Below are 19,440 nucleotides of genomic sequence, written 5' to 3'. Positions count from 1 at the left end.
TCGTCTTACTTTCTTTAGGGTCTACTTGAACACAAGTTGTGGGGCATGTAAGCTTTATTATTGCTGCCTATTGAAAACATAATTATTTAATCCATGTGACAGTTAGGATAATTATTTAATCCATGTGACAGTTAGGATAATTATTTAATCCATGTGACAATTATGATAATAAAAGTAGCTTCATAGCTTCTGATTTTTGGTAAATATTCTAAAGTTTATGATCCAACATTATATTTTTAAAAAATTATTTTGATGTCTGGAAAATTGTTTTCTACAGTATTTAAAATAGTTACAAAATTTATAAATATGGTTTATTTAAAATTGGAGGGTCAGACTATTTCAGTTAATTATATTATTTTAAGAATAGAACAACAGTGACCTATGTACTAATGGTAGGGTATGTTTATTACTCAAATATAACCATATAAATGAAATTATCCTGGAAAAATGCAGGTGTTGTCTAACCTTAAGCATCCGATAGGTGCCCAACTTGGTTTGTCCAGCCACCGGCCAGCCCAAATGCAATTATGTAATACAAATAATATGCACCTAGCTAGAGATTGACTTGATCATTGTTCAGTTAGAATCTTTGATGTGCATTGACCGATTGATACATGCCACCCAGTGTTAAGGCTTCATCTATTAAGTACATTCACCAATGCAGGATACAACAGTAATATTGCAATGTGATAAATTCCAAGGTACATATATAATTTTAATATAATATACATATATAAATCAAGTACAAAAATATGCTCTGTATTTAAAATGTTACCCCATTGAATGCTGATGGCTATAGTAAAAGTCACACATGTCATGTAGGCATTTAACACCATTTCAGTAATTTTCTTCTACATACCTTTAATTGGCAGTTATTCAGTTTATTTGGTTCCTTTTACATCCATATTCCTTTGTAAAGTCATTACTTACATGCCTCAAAAAATACATACAGCAAATACCATGTGTAAATATGTGGACATTTTTGGATCATATTAACCTTAAGGTGTCATCCTGTACCATCTGGATTGAATGTCATGTGCTGTGATGTAACACTAAAAGCTATGCATGCTGATAAACAAATTTATACTACCCTAAAATGTGACAATTACTCTTCATGTTCTCTTTTCTTGACCCAATTTCAGTGAATAGCCACCACTGTAAAAGTCCATTGTGATCAAAACATTTTGTCTAGAAGTTTCTTGATGACAGTTAGGGTGCAGAGCATTCAATAATCAGGATTGAATAGACTTTGGTTAAACAAAACTGGTTTTAAATTTTAAGACAAGAATTTATATTTAATATGAGTAAATGTGCATACTTGACCTGAATGACATAATAATTACTTTACCCCTCCAGTATCATTCCTTGTGGGTAGAATTAATGTTTTATATAATTTCTTTTTATATTTTATAGAAATTTGTTTTTGTTAATACATTATCTTTGTATGTGTATATATGGAGTTTCCTTAATATATTTTCTTTGTCTTTATGATGTGTACTTTAAATATATGCACAAAAGTTGTTATAACTTCTGTGAATCCCTCAGCACTCCGACAATCATGTTCTTTTCAGGAAGTAATAAAAGTGGGAAATATTCAGAAAGAAGATGTGAAAGGAATTGGGTTTGATGCCACTTGCTCTCTGGTTGTCGTGGATACTGAAGGAAAGCCATTGTCTGTTAGCCCATCTGGTAATTGAGGAAACTAGTTTTTATGCCACTACATTATCTATAGAGTGGGCATATAGAATTGTTTTACTCATGTCTATCCAACATGTAACAGCCATCTAACATTGTTTTACCTATGCCTATCTAACCTGTAACAGCCATCTAACATTGTTTTACCTATGCCAATCCAACCTGTAACAGCCATATAGCATTGTTTTACCTATGCCAATTCAACCTGTAACAGCCAAATAGCATTGTTTTACCTATGTCAATCCAACCTGTAACAGCCATATAGCATTGTTTTACCTATGCCAATTCAACCTGTAACAGCCAAATAGCATTGTTTTACGAATGCCAATTCAACCTGTTACAGCCAAATAACATTGTTTTACCTATGCCAATTCAACCTGTAACAGCGAAATAGCAATGTTTTACCAATGCCAATCCAACCTGTAACAGCCATCTAACATTGTTTTACATTTGCCAATCCAACCTGTAACAGCCATCTAACACTGTTTTACCTATGCCTATCCAACTTGTAACAGCCAAATAGCATTGTTTTACCTATGCCTATCCAACCTGTAACAGCCATCTAACGTTGTTTTACCTTTGCCAATCCAGCATGTAACAGACATGTAGCATTGTTTTATCTATGCCAATCCAACATAGTGTTGTGTTACCCACGCCAATCCAACCTGTAACAGCCATATAGTGTTGTGTTACCCATACTAATCCTACCTGTAACAGCCATATATCACTGTTTTACTTATGCCAATCCTACCTGTAACAGCCATATAGAATTGTTGTTGTTGTAGGGTTTAATGCCATTTTTCAGCTCAAGATAAGCTATACATGGTGGCCAGTATAACTGGTGGAGGAAGAACCCTGGAAAACTTTGGGAAGAATCATTGACCCATGAGAAGCTACTGGCAAGCTTTCTCACATACCAACGTTAGCCGAGTCTGAGACTTGAACCCACACAGACAGCGGTGAGATGGCATTGATCCAGAATGGTGAGCACTTTAGGCCACTTGGCCACTTGGGGCCCTGCCATATAGTGTTGTGTAACCTATGCCACTCCAGCCTGTAACAGATATGTAGCATTGTTTTACCTGTGCCAATCCAGCCTGTAACAGACATTTAGCATTGTTTTACCTGTGCCAATCTGGCCTGTAACAGACATATAGCATTGTTTTATCTATGCCAATCCAACCTGTAACAGCCCTGTAGTGTTGTGTTACTCATACCAACCTGTAACAGCTTTATAGCATTGTGTTACTTATGCCAATCCAACCTGTAACAGCCATATAGAATTACATTGCCCATGCCAATCCTACCTGTAACAGCCATATTGCACTGTGTTACCCATGCCTATCCAACCTGTGACAGCCACATAACATTGTGTTACCCATGCCAATCCAATGTGTAACAGCCATACAGCGTTGTGTTACTCATGCCAATCCAACCTGTAACAGCCACATTGCATTATGTTACCCATGCCTGTCCAACTGGTACAGCCAGTCAAGAATTTCTTATCTACTCAGTAACTTTTGAAAGACTTAATAAATTGATATCTAATTTACTGTGAGGCTTTATATACAAATGATGTAGGTTAACTGATTTTCACCAGTATGTGATAAAAGTTGACAGAGTTTTGGTCCATATTAGTCACAGATTTTTCCCTTTGATATTGAGCCAAGCTGTTCAACAGTCATTGGGATCAGTTTTGGCAATTGCTGCATACCCATACCTTCTCTCCCTCTCCTTCATCTTACCCCATACATATGAATATATCTCTTTAATGTAAAATCATTGTATGGCTATAGCCACATACAGAAAATCTGACTCAGTCCTTATTATTTCCCCAACATGTGTCAGATATGCGGACATCTTCATATAACTCAGATATACATGCACTATAGTGCAAGTCCTGTGGGTCATGTATGCGCATTTACTTATTTTAAATGAAATATAAATTATTCTTTTAAAATCTAATACTACTTTTCTTTAACCCATGTCTATTCGATTTTTGAATGATCTGCACCTTAACTGTCATCAAGAAACTTACCAACAAAAAGAGCACTTCTGGTGGAATCATCACAATATAGGGTAGTAAGAATTTGTGTATCAGTATGTGTAGAGTTCATTGTGACATCACAGCACGCAACATTCAATCTGGATTGTACTGGATCACACCTTTAGGTTCATTCATCGAAAATTGTCAACGTACTTTAACATTGATTTTGCCGTATGCACTTTTTGGTGTGTGTAAATAATGACCTTCAAAGGAATGTTGATGTATAAGAATCCAGATGAAGTGAATACTTGCCATTTAAAGATATGTAGAATCCAATTCTGTAAAATGACACCCATTACTGAAATAATTGGTGTTGAATACATACACGACCCATGTTACTTGTACTATAATTGCCATCAGGTGATGTTACTCTAAGTTACTGATAAGATATTTATTATCTTTTAAAGTGGATAATTTCAAGTTACATATACTGGTGTTGGACACTTTAGAACAGATTCATTTCAGTTATAGGGGTGGATGGGTTTGCTGTTGTAATCAGACTAGTTACTTGCTATTTTTGCAATTCATCATAGAAAGCAATAGTTATTAACATATCTTTCCATTTAATGCATGACTCATTTTTGTTTTCCTCTAACAGTTAGATAATTACCAATGAAATCTAATGATTTGTCCCAAACTAGGTATAGTGGTCATATTATTCTCTTTACGGCAAACCCCTAAGCCTGTTTCACACCTTTTTAAAGTATAGGTCAAGACCTGTTCATGAGTTTCATTTGTAACAATTATTCTTCAAGTCTGAATACGAGTTTCTGATTAGAAACTCCTAATGTCCAATTTAAGTTTTATTATTTTGGTAAAAAAGAAATCAGTCCGTTTGGACTCATGGATATATTTAAAGGTCTGGCTTATTGTATTTCCTAAGTTGGCGAGTTTATTAGCAAGAAATTAGGTATTCAGATTTAAATGGAATCTTGCAGAGAAAATTTGCGAGATTTGAAATCTGTACAACACTGATTAGTAACGTGACCCATGTGTATACTGACACATAATTGTGCTATGTCTATCTTTACGTTATTCTTAGAATAATGTTTGCATTGAATTCAGGCACAACATGATAAATGTTGGAAAGAGTACAAATTGTGCTTCTTTTTGCTAATTCTGGATGGAATTATTTTGGATTTACTGTTACAAAGGCCTGAGATTGGTTGAGGGGAATTGTTATGAATTTACTGTTTGTTACAAAGGATTGAGATTGGTTGAGGGGAATTGTTATGAATTTACTGTTTGTTATGAAGGATTGAGATTGATTGGATGGAATCGTTATAATTTACTGTTTGCTACAAAGGATTGAGATTGGTTGAGGGGAATTGTTATGAATTTACTGTTTGTTACGAAGGATTGAGATTGATTGGATGGAATCGTTATAAATTTACTGTTTGCTACAAAGGATTGAGATTGGTTGAGGGGAATCGTAATGATGAATTTACTGTTTGTTTCAAAGGATTGAGGTTGATTGAGGGGAATCGTAATGATGAATTCAATATTTAGCTACAAAGAAATGAGATTGTTTGGTGAGAATACATATTGGTTGGTGAAAGTACATATTGGTTGGTGAAAGTACATATTGGTTGGTGAGAGTACATATACTTCATCTACTCATTTGCTGATTTTCTTATTCTTGGTTCTCTACTGCAAAAGTTAAATACGATTTATGCAATCACTGTGTTGTAAGTGTTTCATGTTTAATATGCATAAGTTTAAGTTGTCATTGTACCCAGCTTGTCCCTTGACTTGTGTAGCCCTCGCCCCTTGCCTTGTATGGCCCTTGCCCTTGTCCCTTGCCTTGTATGGCCCTTGCCCTCATCCCTTGCCTTGTATGGCCCTTGCCCTTGTCCCTTGCCTTATATGGCCCTTGCTATTGTCCCTTGCCTTGTATGGTCTTGTTGATATACATGCAAGATTTCCTACAGTTAACTGACTTGTTTTGATATTGTACAATGTTTTACATAATATGATGGCACCCTGTGGACCCCAACCATTGTCTTTTAGTGTGGTGTTCCTGTATCATTAAATACAAGATAGCACCCTGTGGACCCCGACCATTGTCTTTTAGTGTGGTGTTCCTGTATCATTAAACACAAGATAGCACCCTGTGGACCCCGACCATTGTCTTTTAGTGTGGTGTTCCTGTATCATTAAATATAAGATAGCACCCTGTGGACCCCGACCATTGTCTTTTAGTGTGGTGTTCCTATATCATTAAATATAAGATAGCACCCTGTGGACCCTGACCATTGTCTTTTAGTGTGGTGTTCCTGTATCATTAAATATAAGATAGCACCCTGTGGACCCTGACCATTGTCTTTTAGTGTGGTGTTCCTGTATCATTAAATATAGGATGGCACCCTGTGAACTCCAACCATTGTGTTTTAGCAGGGTTTCCTTGTATTCTGGTCATATAGTACCTTTGTTTCTGTAATATTTGCTCTCCAGTTCTTAGATCTGATGGCAGAATAATTGTGTAAGCGTTTCATTACAACGTTATAATAAGCAGAACCTTTTGAAATTACTTAGATATTTGGAGCCATACTAAGACTGCATTATATTTAGATTTGTCTTATTATACTGTGATTTCGACAAAGTGGAATTCTCATTTTAGCATTTTTGTAAGGGTAGATTTACCATTTTAAAGGGAACAATTTAATTTTCTATATAAGAATAGAATTAATAGACTATTTTTCACAAGCATGATAAATAGCTTTTAAGAGGGTTCTCAGTGATACTAGTATTTGCATATATATTTGCAACTTGTTTGCACTGGATGCATTAAAACTGCACAGCAGGAGTTCAGTGAATGCATACATTTGCCATCCAGTCATTATTTGTGTCAAATCACTTGCAGTGAGAAATTTTAAATGATCATGTGAGATCAAGTAAGATCTGTAGCTAATAAAAAATCAACATTTATTGACACCTGGGATTAATCTCCTGTCAGTCACTTCCATGCTTCATCATTAAGTGTACCTCTCCTAGGTGTGTGAATAAACATCACATCAATATTAGATAATTAGTGCTTTTTATGGTATGAGTTATGTTAAAGGGTGACTCATTCTTTTTATCTCTTGGGACTGGTTTTCAATTGGTTATTTATTAGGTAATTAGGGGATTTGTTTTGCAAAATCTCTGAAAATATACAATGATATAAGATGAAGTACTGTTTGTCACTTTGAACCCATTTACTGCTAATATTACTCTTCATATCCACTTAGTCACACTTATTTCATGCTCACTTAATTGAGTTGCCATTACATTTCATGGCCTAAAGTGCTCTCCATCATGGATCACTGCCATCTCACCTCTGTCAGCATGGGTTCGAGTCTAGGATTTGGCCAATGTGGGTATGTGAGAAAGCTTGCCAGTAGCTTCTCGTGGGTCGGTGGTTCTTCCCGGGGTTATCCCGGGTTCTTCCTCCACCATTAATACTGGCTGCCATGCATAGCCTATCGTGTGCTGAAAAATGGTGTTAAACCCCACAACAACAACAACATTTCATGGCTGTACATGGAAGTGAAATTTAAATTGTCTTCCAGTCTTTTTCAGGCAATGTATATTGGTTTCGTTTGGGATGTTAAATGTTAGGCAGCAAAAGCAGCTGAACTCTCAGAAGAGAAAAGGAAAATAATTGTCTAAGAGTTAAAGATTGTTGGCATTCATCCAGGAATTCAGTGTGTCCATGGCTTGAAAAAAGTTAAATGTGATAGATTGCTTTGACTTTTGGAACATTTGAATCCATTTAATATGCTTTTTTGATGTGTAATATTGTTTTGTGATATTAACATTCTAAATGCATTCTGTTGTCACAGTGTTGTGCACTATCATAATGACATTATTGAAATAAATTAAAATGTATATTGTTTACACATGTCGGTTCTGTTATCTTTTTTAAGCTAGATAACTTAATTTTTTTTATTCTTTGCTCTTATCTAAATAATGACATCATAATTATTGTAAATAATATTTGGAATATTTTTTCTTGATACTCCTAATATGTTTGAATTTGGACTATTGTTTTATGAGCTGGGATTACGATTTTGTTCATGTTTGGAGTCCAGGATGGCAACTTTTAAAATTCAAGAGAGCATCCTGTTTTTATAAATGAAGATTACTGTTTAATGGCATTGATCACGTATTGGGACAGTAGCACTAATGCAAAGATCATGTATTAGGACAGTAGCACTATTTCATAGCATTTGTGTATTTGGACAGTAGCACTATTTCTTGTCATTCATGTGTTAAGACAATAGCACTATGTCATATCTTATGGCTCCAGTGGCCTATTGGTTAGAGCATCCACCTCCAATGTGGGAGGTCATGGGTTTGATCCCCAGCTGATTCATACCAAAGACTTACAAAAATGGTACTAACAGCTGCCTCGCTTGGCACTCAGCATTAAGAGGTTAGTGTTGGGATTGGTCGGCCTGGTGTCAGGATAATGTGACTGGGTGGGACATCATGCTACATGTCTGCATCATGATGCCCCAGTGCTAGACATCACTATAAACTGCCACACTGTAGACATCATAGCGATATGACTGAAAAATTGTTACAGCCACATTAAAAATCCAAATCACACACACACACACACTATGTCATATCATTTGTGCATTAGGGCAGTAACACTATTTCATGTCATTCATGTATTAGGACAGTAGCTCTATTTTTTTTTCATTCGTGTATTAGGACAGTAGCACTGTGTAATATTATTCATGTATTAGGACAGTAGCACCATTTCATATCATTCATATATCATGACAGTAGCACTGTATCATATCATTCATGTGTTAGGGCAGTAGCACTATGTACTATCATTTATATATCATGACAGTAGCAATGTCATATGATTTGTGTATTAGGACAGTAGTACTATGTCATATCATTCATGTATTAGGGCAGTAGCACTATTTCATATCATTCATATAGCATGACAGTAGCACTATGTCATATCATTCATATATCATAACAGTAGCACTATGTCATATCATTCATATAGCATGACAGTAGCACTATGTCATATCATTCATATAGCATGACAGTAGCACTATGTCATATCATTCATGTATTAGGGCAGTAGCACTATGTCATATGATTCATATAGCATGACAGTAGCACTATATCATATCATTCATATATAATGACAGTAGCACTATGTCATATCATTCATATAGCATGACAGCACTATATCATATCATTCATGTATTAGGGCAGTAGCACTATGTCATATCATTCGTGTCTTAGGGCAGTAGCACTATGTACTATCATTCATATATCATGATAGTAGCAAAATGTCATATCATTCGTGTATTAGGACCATACCACTATGTCATATCATTCATGTATTAGGGCAGTGGCAGTATGTCATATCATTCGTATAGCATGACAGTAGCACTGTCATATCATTCATGTATTAGGACTGTAGCACTATGTGCTATCAATGCAAGACTTTGTAATGAGACTAACTGTACAATACATATCTTTGAAGTCCATAAATGGATGGGAACATTGTTGAATCTTTGATAGACACACAAGTAGCTATTTTGAGATACAGATGAAATTCAGTTAATTCTTATATAGATAACAATATGTAGAGTGTTGATCTTTTTTATAATGTCTAATGTGCTTGACAGGAATTTGCAAGATTTGTTATCATTTGAATTATGGACTACAAATAAATGGACAGCCTTTATTCATCTTGTCTGGTCCCAGGTCGCCCAGAGTGTAACATCATCATGTGGATGGATCACAGAGCAGGAGATCAAGCAGAGACAATCAACAAGACTCACCATTCTCTATTGAAACATTATGGGGGTGCCATCTCCCTTGAAATGGAAGTCCCTAAACTTCTTTGGATAAAGGAGGTTCTCTCTCTTTGCTGGCCTATCTATCTATCTATCTATCATTCTATCTATCTATCTATCTATCTATCTATCTATCTATCTATCTATCTATCTATCTATCTATCTGTCTATCTATCTATCTATCTATCTATCTATCTATCTATCTATCTATCTATCTGTCTGTCTGTCTGTCTATCTATTTGTCTGCCTGTCTGTCTGTCTTTCTATCTGTCTTTCTACCTGTCTTTCTGTCTGTTTCTTTGTCTGTCTGTCTGTCACATTTTGTACTCAGAATGTACTTAATTTCATTATTTGTAAAATTTCTCATTACTGAGGTCATGAGAGATGGAAAGAGTCTGATTAAGTTCTGACTTACCAGACATATGCTAGATATCTGTGGTTTTTTACAGCCATGAATCTTCATCCAATGGTTGTTATTCGTTTGTTTCGAAATCTTAGAACTCAACTTTTGTCAAGCCATATTAGTGGAAATGTGAGGCATGTTTTTGACAGTGGGGATGATAGCAGTGTCAGCAGTTTGTTAAGTCTTTGATTTTAAAGTTTTTCATTTGCACCTATTTTCTAAAGCACTTGAGAGATTCCTATCATACTTAGCATGAATCATTATGATGCAAAGATAAATTTATTCTGTACATGTTCACTTGCTTCCTTTACCTTATTATGACTCTATGGTCTTAAACTAAGTAATAGAAAAAAGCCATAACCAAAAGGTTTTGTGAAATTCAACAAATAGTTTATTTCCCTAGAATACAAATTGAAAATTTGAAAAGAACTTACAGTATTTCAAATTAAATCCCAAACAGTACAAAAAGTTCTATCACAAGTCCTAATGAATCAGTTCTAATTAAATTCCATTGGTGTTTAAAATAAGATCCAGCGCTGAAGGCATTGATGTGCCTGTAATCTTGAATGTATTAATGTATCAGTAGCCAGAAGTGTGATGATGTACTTACAGTCTTTCAATTAAACATAATAATATAAGCCAAGATGTCCTTGTCTGAATTCACTATAGTTCCAAATTAATATTTCTGTCCAAGAATACTATTTAAGAAATCTTTGTATTTCCAGTGAATAATAAGTTGAATAAATAATTTCTCCCAAATCAGTATTTGAACACAACAATACAAATGATTCTGCTACAACATGTTAAATCAAGAATGAATAATTTTTCAAGCAGAAATGATATTATAAAAAACTAAGACACAAATGAAAAGCTGAGATGTAGGACAAAAGTTATTTCTAGAAAATCTTAAGTTGTAAACAAAACGTGTTACTAAAATGATAATAAAGAATGTGGTAAACATTAGGACTACAACAGGTTATGTCATGGGGAATACAAATTTCCTAGACCCAGACCCAAATAAATATGTTTACCTCTATTGGTAATGATTCTAAAATTAAACCCACACTCATAGGGAAGTATTAACTATGTTTTATTTGTTTACCAAAATAAACATTACTTGTCAGGTATAATGTAAACTTGATTTTGGACAAGGTCAGATTCTGAATACAATTATACATAAGATAATCATGGAGAAAACAACTAACAAACGCTACAAATTAAATATACATAACAACCTTTCAGTCAGGGTCCCAGTCATAGACAATTGGCATTAGGTTTTTGTCAAAGTCTTTTAATATGCTTATACTTTCTCAGTTCCATTCATCATAATTGGCATTAATCATTATGAGGCTAAGACAGTTTATTCTACAAACACTTGATTGCCCCTGTGACCTTGGGTCAAAGTAACAGGGATAGAATATTTGTGTTAAGGTATTGGTTAAAGATTTTTTCTTTTGCTTATATTTCCTAAATTACTTGATGGATATACATGGGCTGAATCAATATGAAGAATAGATAATTTAATTTGGTGACATGCATGCTTTCTCCTTTACCATGGAGTCAAGGTCACTGTCATCAAATATGTGTTAAGGTTTTGGTTAAAGCTTTTTCATTTTGATATATTTCCTAAACGTCATCATTAGAATTTGTTCTTATATCACACACATCTTTAGGAATCAAAGACAATTCATCCTGTGATATTCCTGGTCTTTGACCTAAAGTTAGATGTTTTAATGTAATCTTTTGAGCATGGGTTCAACATGCAATCCCTGACTTTACAGTTGAATAATGCAGATTGAAAAAAAACACACAAAAAAATCATCACTACTGTGTGGGCTCAGATCCACAACAGCTGCATTTCAGAGTCCTATAAACCACTTGGCTATCAGCACTCACATTATGATGATAGTCAGGTGCTGTTAACACTAGATTGCATGTGAATCATAGAGTTTATTTTATTATCTTTGGGAAACTTAGGTAATGGTTTTCTGAAAAGCAACAGATTTAATATGTTTGATGTCATCAGTATTAAAATATATGGTGTTAAGTTTCTGTATTTTAAGCTTTTGAAAATCAAATCGAATCCATTTTTGCTGTTCCTTGACTGAGAGTAAAATTCATTTTTGTGGAGCCCACTTTAGTTGACAACAACACACTGCATTCACTTTTCCATGGTGTTGGTATCATCAACAGTTACTGTTTTTGTTACACATTTTCATTTGCTTATATTTCTTAAACCCCATGATGGATTTTCTTCATACTTGGGATTAATCATTATGAAGTTTAGACAATCCATTATGTGACATGCTTGCTCACCCTTATGTACTTGGGTCAAAGTCATATTTTGCAACAGTGATTTTAAGAACAATATGCAAGTCCAGGCCTTGTGAATTGATTTTGAGCATAATATGCAAGCCCTGGCTTTGTGATTTTATTTTGGGCATAATATGCAAGCCTTGGTCTTGTGACTTGATTTTGAGCATAATATGCAAGCCCTGGCCTTGTGATTTGATTTTGAGCATAATATGCAAGCCTTGGCCTTGTGATTTGATTTTGGGCATAATATGCAAGCCTTGGTCTTGTGACTTGATTTTGAGCATAATATGCAAGCCCTGGCCTTGTGATTTGATTTTGAGCATAATATGCAAGCCTTGGCCTTGTGATTTGATTTTGGGCATAATATGCAAGCCCCGGCTTTGTGATTTGATCTTGGACACAATATGTAAGCCTTGGCCTTGTGATTTGATTTTGAGCATAATATGCAAGCCCTGGCTTTGTGATTTTATTTTGGGCATAATATGCAAGCCTTGGTCTTGTGACTTGATTTTGAGCATAATATGCAAGCCCTGGCCTTGTGATTTGATTTTGAGCATAATATGCAAGCCTTGGCCTTGTGATTTGATTTTGAGCATAATATGCAAGCCCTGGCTTTGTGATTTTATTTTGGGCATAATATGCAAGCCTTGGTCTTGTGACTTGATTTTGAGCATAATATGCAAGCCCTGGCCTTGTGATTTGATTTTGAGCATAATATGCAAGCCTTGGCCTTGTGATTTGATTTTGGGCATAATATGCAAGCCCCGGCTTTGTGATTTGATCTTGGACACAATATGCAAGCCTTGGCCTTGTGATTTGATCTTGGACACAATATGCAAGCCTTGGCCTTGTGATTTGATTTTGAGCATGATAAGTAAACCCTGGCCTTGTTTCCTAAAATGTTACTGTCCTGACAATTTTAAAGCAATTCAAATCTTTAAAGTTGATTTTTGGACATCACAACTTAGGTGTTACTTGTTAGAGTTAACAGTACTGGGATATTTTTATACAAAATTTCAAATAACACATCTTTAATGTATGTACAGGAGTTGTTTGGTGTAAGTAAGGCAGCACAATTAATTTATGGTCTTTTTCTGCCAAACATTTTTCTTGCTCCAAAACTGATCAAAGAATGATTTTAAAAAGTGTGGTCTTATATGTACTTCCTAATATGTTGTTGTCACATAGAAAGCTAATGAGTAAGATTTTATTTTGTTTATTTCCAAGTCAAATTAAACAAAAATGCAAAAGAGAGAGAGAGAGAGAGAGAGAGAGAGATTAATGAATTTATGAGTATTCATGTAAATATGTAAATAACTTTGGATTAAATGTAGATATTAGTTCTATGAAACTAATTTTCTGACCCTGTATAAATAAAGTTGTTTTTAATATAAATAAAATATTGGGTGGACTAAGTAAAAAATGGCATATCTGTGAAAGCTCACAGTATGGGTAAAAAATCTCACTAAATTTGTTGTCATCTTGTACACTTTCAGAGACATTTATTCATAGAGTGTTTTTGGATGATATTTTGAACCAAAGGACCATATGTTACAAGCACTTTTATACAAAGTTACATGTTTGAGTAAACCTGCAAATGTAGTCTAAATCAAATCCATTCATTTCTGATTGTGTACATATTCTGTACAATCTGCAGTTTAATAATATATGTAAAAGTAATCTTGCTAGACAGTTCCTTTGATTTCTAATAAATACTCATGGATGATATTGGAAAAATCAGATACCACAGAATTTACTCAGATCTTGTAGTATCTTTTGTCAAATCTCACGGTCTGGTGCTGACTAAACAGAGAATTTAAATCACCTTTCTGTTATATCATTTAATCGTATTACTGATTTTGTTGCTTTCAGAATCTGAACTCTACCTGGGAGAAAGCTAGTCAGTTTTTTGATCTATGTGACTTTCTGACCTGGAGAACCACTGGTGGATGTCAGACAAGGTAACCATGGAAATAGCATCATATCACAATCCAGTCACTTGCTTATATTACAAAATAAAGTATGACATAGCATGCTTTGTTATAGCCAGAATTCATGATTGTTGCATGGCTCCTGAAATTAGTATTTATATTTGTTAGTGAAAAAAATGAATATTGTTTTGCAAATTACAAAAACATGTAAAAAGTTAATTTTCATTTTGGGGAAGAGATTGTGTATGAATTTGGATATAAGATGATTGTAGAATGGCTCACAAGATTTTACAATAATTTCACCAATTTCTTGAAGTGCAACGTTTTGTGACAAAATAAGCAAGAGTTTGATTAGTTTGATTTCATAATTTGGCAAGATGTGATTTTTTGGAGAAAAAAAATTGTCTTATGACTGCGTCTTTCTTGATAGCAATAAAGATGTTCAAAGTTTCTATTTGTGAATATTCATTTCAAATGTTTCAATAGTCAATCACTGCCCTTTCATCTTAGCTTAGCTTTGAAAGAAGTCAGCTCGATAAAAAGCTGATTAGTGTTAATCTTATTGTTTTTGAAATAAAAACAATAAAGCCAGTAAGTCTTCTCCATTTTACTTCAATGCATTCTTTGTAAAATATTTGCTTAAAGGAAAGAAAAGTTTCTCATCTGAATTTATGAATCAAATAATTTCACAATTGCTAATCATCAAAGTTATCTCGCTACTAAAGATTATTCAAATTATGGGCAATGATTTATACCCCCCAACCCCCAAAAATCCGTAAAACCAGAAGGCCACCAACACATGCACATGGCTTTGAGGTGTCATGCAACTAGTTGACTACTAAATACTGTTATGACTCTAGTCTTAAACTAAGTAACAGAAAAGAGTGAAAACCAACATGTTTTGCAAAATTCAACAAATAATTTGTTTCCCTTGAATAGAAACTGAAAATTTAATACTGAAAGTTCTATCACAAGTCCAAACATAATAAGTTTCTGTTGAATTCCAGTGGTATTCAAATTATGAATACACCTCTCTCTCGATAACTCGTACACATCGGGGTCCCAAAAACATAGACCGCACTATAAGTGAGGGTGTGAGTTACCAAGGGACCTCCGAAAATCCGGTAGACATCCAGAGAACGCATGATTGGGTGTGTGTTTATCTTGTTTTATAATCACATCAAGAATAATTGTCAGTAAAGCGCTTTTTCTGATGAGTTTTTCAAAATGTCCAACATCTGAAAGATCGATAACATAATTCCAGCTCGTTTCAACAACCAACACAGTACTCAAAAACATTAGTGTATTACATCATAGCCTTTTGTTTTGTTGATTAGTCTCATTCCTAGAGTGGTGTATAATAGTATTTTATGAAGCAAGGAGCCTATAAAAGCAGGGAACCAGACTAACTGTTAATACACTACCAAACAAGATTCCTTTTTTATAAAAAAAACCCACATTTTTTTAGATAATCTTCTATGTCGAAACTCAATTTTTGAATTGTTGAATTAGTAAAATATTGATGCAGTGATTTCATTTGCAAGTAACAGTGAAGCTTCTTATCATCCTTGAGGATATCTCTACATGTGAATTCAGGAATTCTCTGAAACTCATCCCCACAATGATCCATGTCTGTGAAACAAAGCTCTTTATTTTACGATGTTCTCATTTCACTTGGTTGCCCTGCATTCTTTAATCAGTTATGACTGGGTAGGTTAATTTAAGGTAGTTTAATTAGATTACGTACACATTAACATTTATAGGTGTTTCATTGATCAACTAAAATGAGTTACCCGACATATGACTGGGGCCGCTGGTCCTAAAGCATGTAGGATTTGTATGTCTTTAAAATTTTTTTGTTTATTCCACCTATAATAATTAGATTCAAAAGACGTTGTTGTTGTTGTTGTTGTTGTGGGGTTTAACGCCATTTTTCAGCACGATAGGCTATACATGGCGGCCAGCATTAATGGTGGAGGAAGAACCCGGAAAACCCCGGAAAGAACCACCGACCCACGAGAAGCTACTGGCAAGCTTTCTCACATGCCCACATTGGCTGAATCTTAGACTCGAACCGCCGCAGACAGAGGTGAGATGGCAGTGATCCGTAACGAAGAGCGCTTTAGACCACTCGGCCACTCGGGGCCCCTTCAAAAGACGTAATTGACATGATAATAAAAAAGGGAGGCCTGCTTTTTATTCAGTGCAACAATATAACAAATGCTTCTGCTAGTCCAATATCAAAACATGATCGACACTTAATTAGGTTCTCAGAGAAACACTCGTGGACATAGCTGTTATGGTAGACTGACACATTTTATGCATGGTTACAAGAGGACACGTTGCATTTATGATGATTACACTTGAAAGGATCTAAAATATACAACTAGAACACAAATTTCAATTGATAATTTTTTTATTTAATTGGTATTTATTTATTAAAGTACTGCCTCCACTAGGTGAAGTGGCATTTTCAATGATCAAAATTTCCTTGAATATCATTAATTACAGTGTACTAAAAATGTCATTTGGAATGAAAATGTACCAAATTTTATTACTTCTTTTTAAATTTTATATTTCCTAATGTCGATTAAAATTTCCAGGTCCTATCTACTGTTTTCAAAGATAAAATGAGTATTATATCAGAGTTTTTATTACCAAATTTGGTAACGATTTTCTTCAAGTTCAACAAATAAGGATCAATTCTTTGGTATTTTCTGGTTTATAAAATGGGATCCACACCTGACCCCATATTATAATCAGGTTCGTGAGTTATCAGGGTGCGAGTTATTGAGGGAGTGGTGTATGTTCATGTGCCTGTAGTTTTGAATATGATAATGTACCAGTGCCAGAATGTGGTAATGTATCATCATTCAGTAATATAATCTTCAGTGTACATGTGTGAATTCAGTACAAGTCCAAACGAATGTTTAAGTCAAGAATATTATTAAGCAATTTATAATTCCAGTAAATAATAATTTGAATAAATAAATCATTCCAAATTAAATACTGAACACAACAGTAAGATTGATTCTGCTTCAGATGTTAAGACAAGAGTGAATAATCCCAAGATTATATATCCCTCTAATTTGCCTAATTTGCAATTACCATTTTCTGAAAATACACTGTCAGCTAATTGGAGATTTCCATTCTGGAAGTTTCTAAAGTCAGAATCAAGGCTGTATCTTTAACTCGGATTGAAGTAAACATGTGTACTACTATAATGATCTGAATATTTAATCCATAATGTTAGAGAAACGTTAGCTGTTTATTATGCTGCTTACAAAATAAATTTGGCCAAGTTCAAAATATAGATCTACATAATATATAATCATTAAGAAAAGCTAACAAACAATACAAATTAAGTATACATAACAATACTGTTCTGCATTTCCTATCAAAATGACCTCACTGTTCCTTAACATTTATTCTTGCTGTATTTATTCAAACAAATTGAGGTTAAAGTGTTTAGTAGAGGATATCTACAGTGGATAATGGGATACAGAAACATAAAGCTTTTACTGTTTGTTGGAGACAGAAGTCTGAGGGAAAAGAAGGTCATGGTCAGAATAAAAATAGAATTTAACAGGTTTGTCCAATTTGGATTTATTTTATCATCATCATAACAAGAGGTGAAAAGAGCACAATGTCCACGACCGATTTGCATCACCTTCCTGTCTGGACTGTATATCAACATCTCCTAGTTCATCCTTTCTAAGCTCCATGCTTTGCCCCTTCATGGACTTCCAGGTCCTTTTATTCTGACCTTGTCCTTCTTTTCCCTTGGACTTCTGTATCCAGACTGTCCTGTCTTTCTCTCAGAATGCTGTTCCTTAAAGGACAAAATTACCCCATAATTCTGTATACTCCACTCTCTAGAGGTACATATAATTCACTTATGTTATTCAGAGCATGTTGCTATCCACACACTGCGTAAATTCTGACTTAGTTTGGTAGGACATTGACCTTGCTTCCATCGGCAAGTCTTAAATTACCATGTGAGCGTCTGTCGAATATTACTGTATTCTTTTATGTGCTACTACAGGTCGATTACTATTCCATGAAATTCACAAATTGTAACTCACAGCAATCCTTAACCTACAAGAGTATTCAGACATTACAAAATCAGATACAATTAGGTAAATATTGTTAACTCACAATGTCTGTATCATCCTAACAAACAAAGGAAGTTATTTCATATAATCCTGTGAAATCCTACACATATGAACATTTGGATCGCATGCAATCAATTCTACCAATGAACTAATAACTGTAAAATTAAAAGGTAAATTGCATAACAACTCTAGCATAAACACATTTCCATAAAATTGAATAAAATAGATTGCATAACAACTCTAGCATCAACACATTTCCATAAAATTGAATAAATGATGTATAATATAGAAACCTAATCATAGCAAATCATTTGCATAAAACAAACAGTTGAATACTAGAATATTACGTGAAACTAAAATTGCATACCTTATTGCTGTTCTCTTTCAGAACTTATGTGTCCTTGCACTAAAACATGTCTTCCTTTTTACAAGACAACCACCTGGTCCCTTTCTTGTTTCATGAGGAAAGCACTAATCTCTTCCAGGAGATTTTCAGACTAAAAAATTTCGACTAAGGTCGTCACTTTAAAGTTGGATTGCTCTAAAGTGTATGCCCTAATTTATTCTGCCCAGCAGTCCCTTTTTTTTCCCAAAGAAATAATTCCTTTCATCAGGTTTAGATGCTCAGAATCTGTGAATGATAGAACTTAACAATTTGCCTTTGAAAAATGATAAGTGGACGTAGGTTCCTACCAAGTGGTTAGGGTTGGTAGCTCAGATCTTTACTTTCTAAGGACTGTGCTAAGATACCTCTGTCAATTTCACTGAGTTGGAATGCTGCCCCTTTGAAGTTTACACCGACATGGGGGGAGATGAATGAAGAAAGGTCGAAATGACCCTTCACAAAGACTTTTCTGGCTTAAATGCGATAAAATTTTAATGCTCAATGTGTTCAACTCTAACGTTCACTGCAATTCAAAATTCGACACTTCATAAATATGTAATAACTGTTTTAAGTATTTGTTTATTCTGGATCAAGCTGTGTCTAAGAGTCCATTGTATTACATCTATTTCTATCCCCACATTTTTTATTCGGGGTGGGTAATGCATCTTTTTCTTCATCTAATCGACTTAGTTGGTTATAACACAGCTTAGTACATAGCATGCTCATGGATTG

The 19,440-nt window shown here is 34.5% G+C and overlaps 1 protein-coding gene across 4 annotated transcripts in view; it reads left to right on the top strand.

Annotated features, from left to right (window-relative positions):
* Window positions 1-19,440, top strand: part of LOC149807032 (FGGY carbohydrate kinase domain-containing protein-like) — a 75,288-nt gene that overhangs the window by 18,525 nt on the left and 37,323 nt on the right. For 3 of the 4 annotated variants that reach the window (XR_016421652.1, XM_089960926.1, XM_089960914.1), the window contains exons 3-5: window positions 1,572-1,689; window positions 9,467-9,618; window positions 14,150-14,238. Coding sequence is in view for 3 of the 4 variants with exons in the window: in XM_089960926.1 (XP_089817052.1) it covers window positions 1,572-1,689; window positions 9,467-9,618; window positions 14,150-14,238 (359 nt within the window). In the remaining variant the exon portion in view is untranslated. The remainder of the gene's footprint in view (window positions 1-1,571; window positions 1,690-9,466; window positions 9,619-14,149; window positions 14,239-19,440) is intronic. The other variant, XM_089960936.1, reaches the window with a different exon arrangement.

This window comes from Sinohyriopsis cumingii, chromosome 1, assembly GCF_028554795.1.
Source record: "Sinohyriopsis cumingii isolate HCF-2022 chromosome 1, ASM2855479v2, whole genome shotgun sequence".
In the NCBI taxonomy this organism is placed as follows: Eukaryota; Metazoa; Mollusca; class Bivalvia; order Unionida; family Unionidae; genus Sinohyriopsis; species Sinohyriopsis cumingii.
This window is presented reverse-complemented; position numbering and strand designations above follow the sequence as displayed.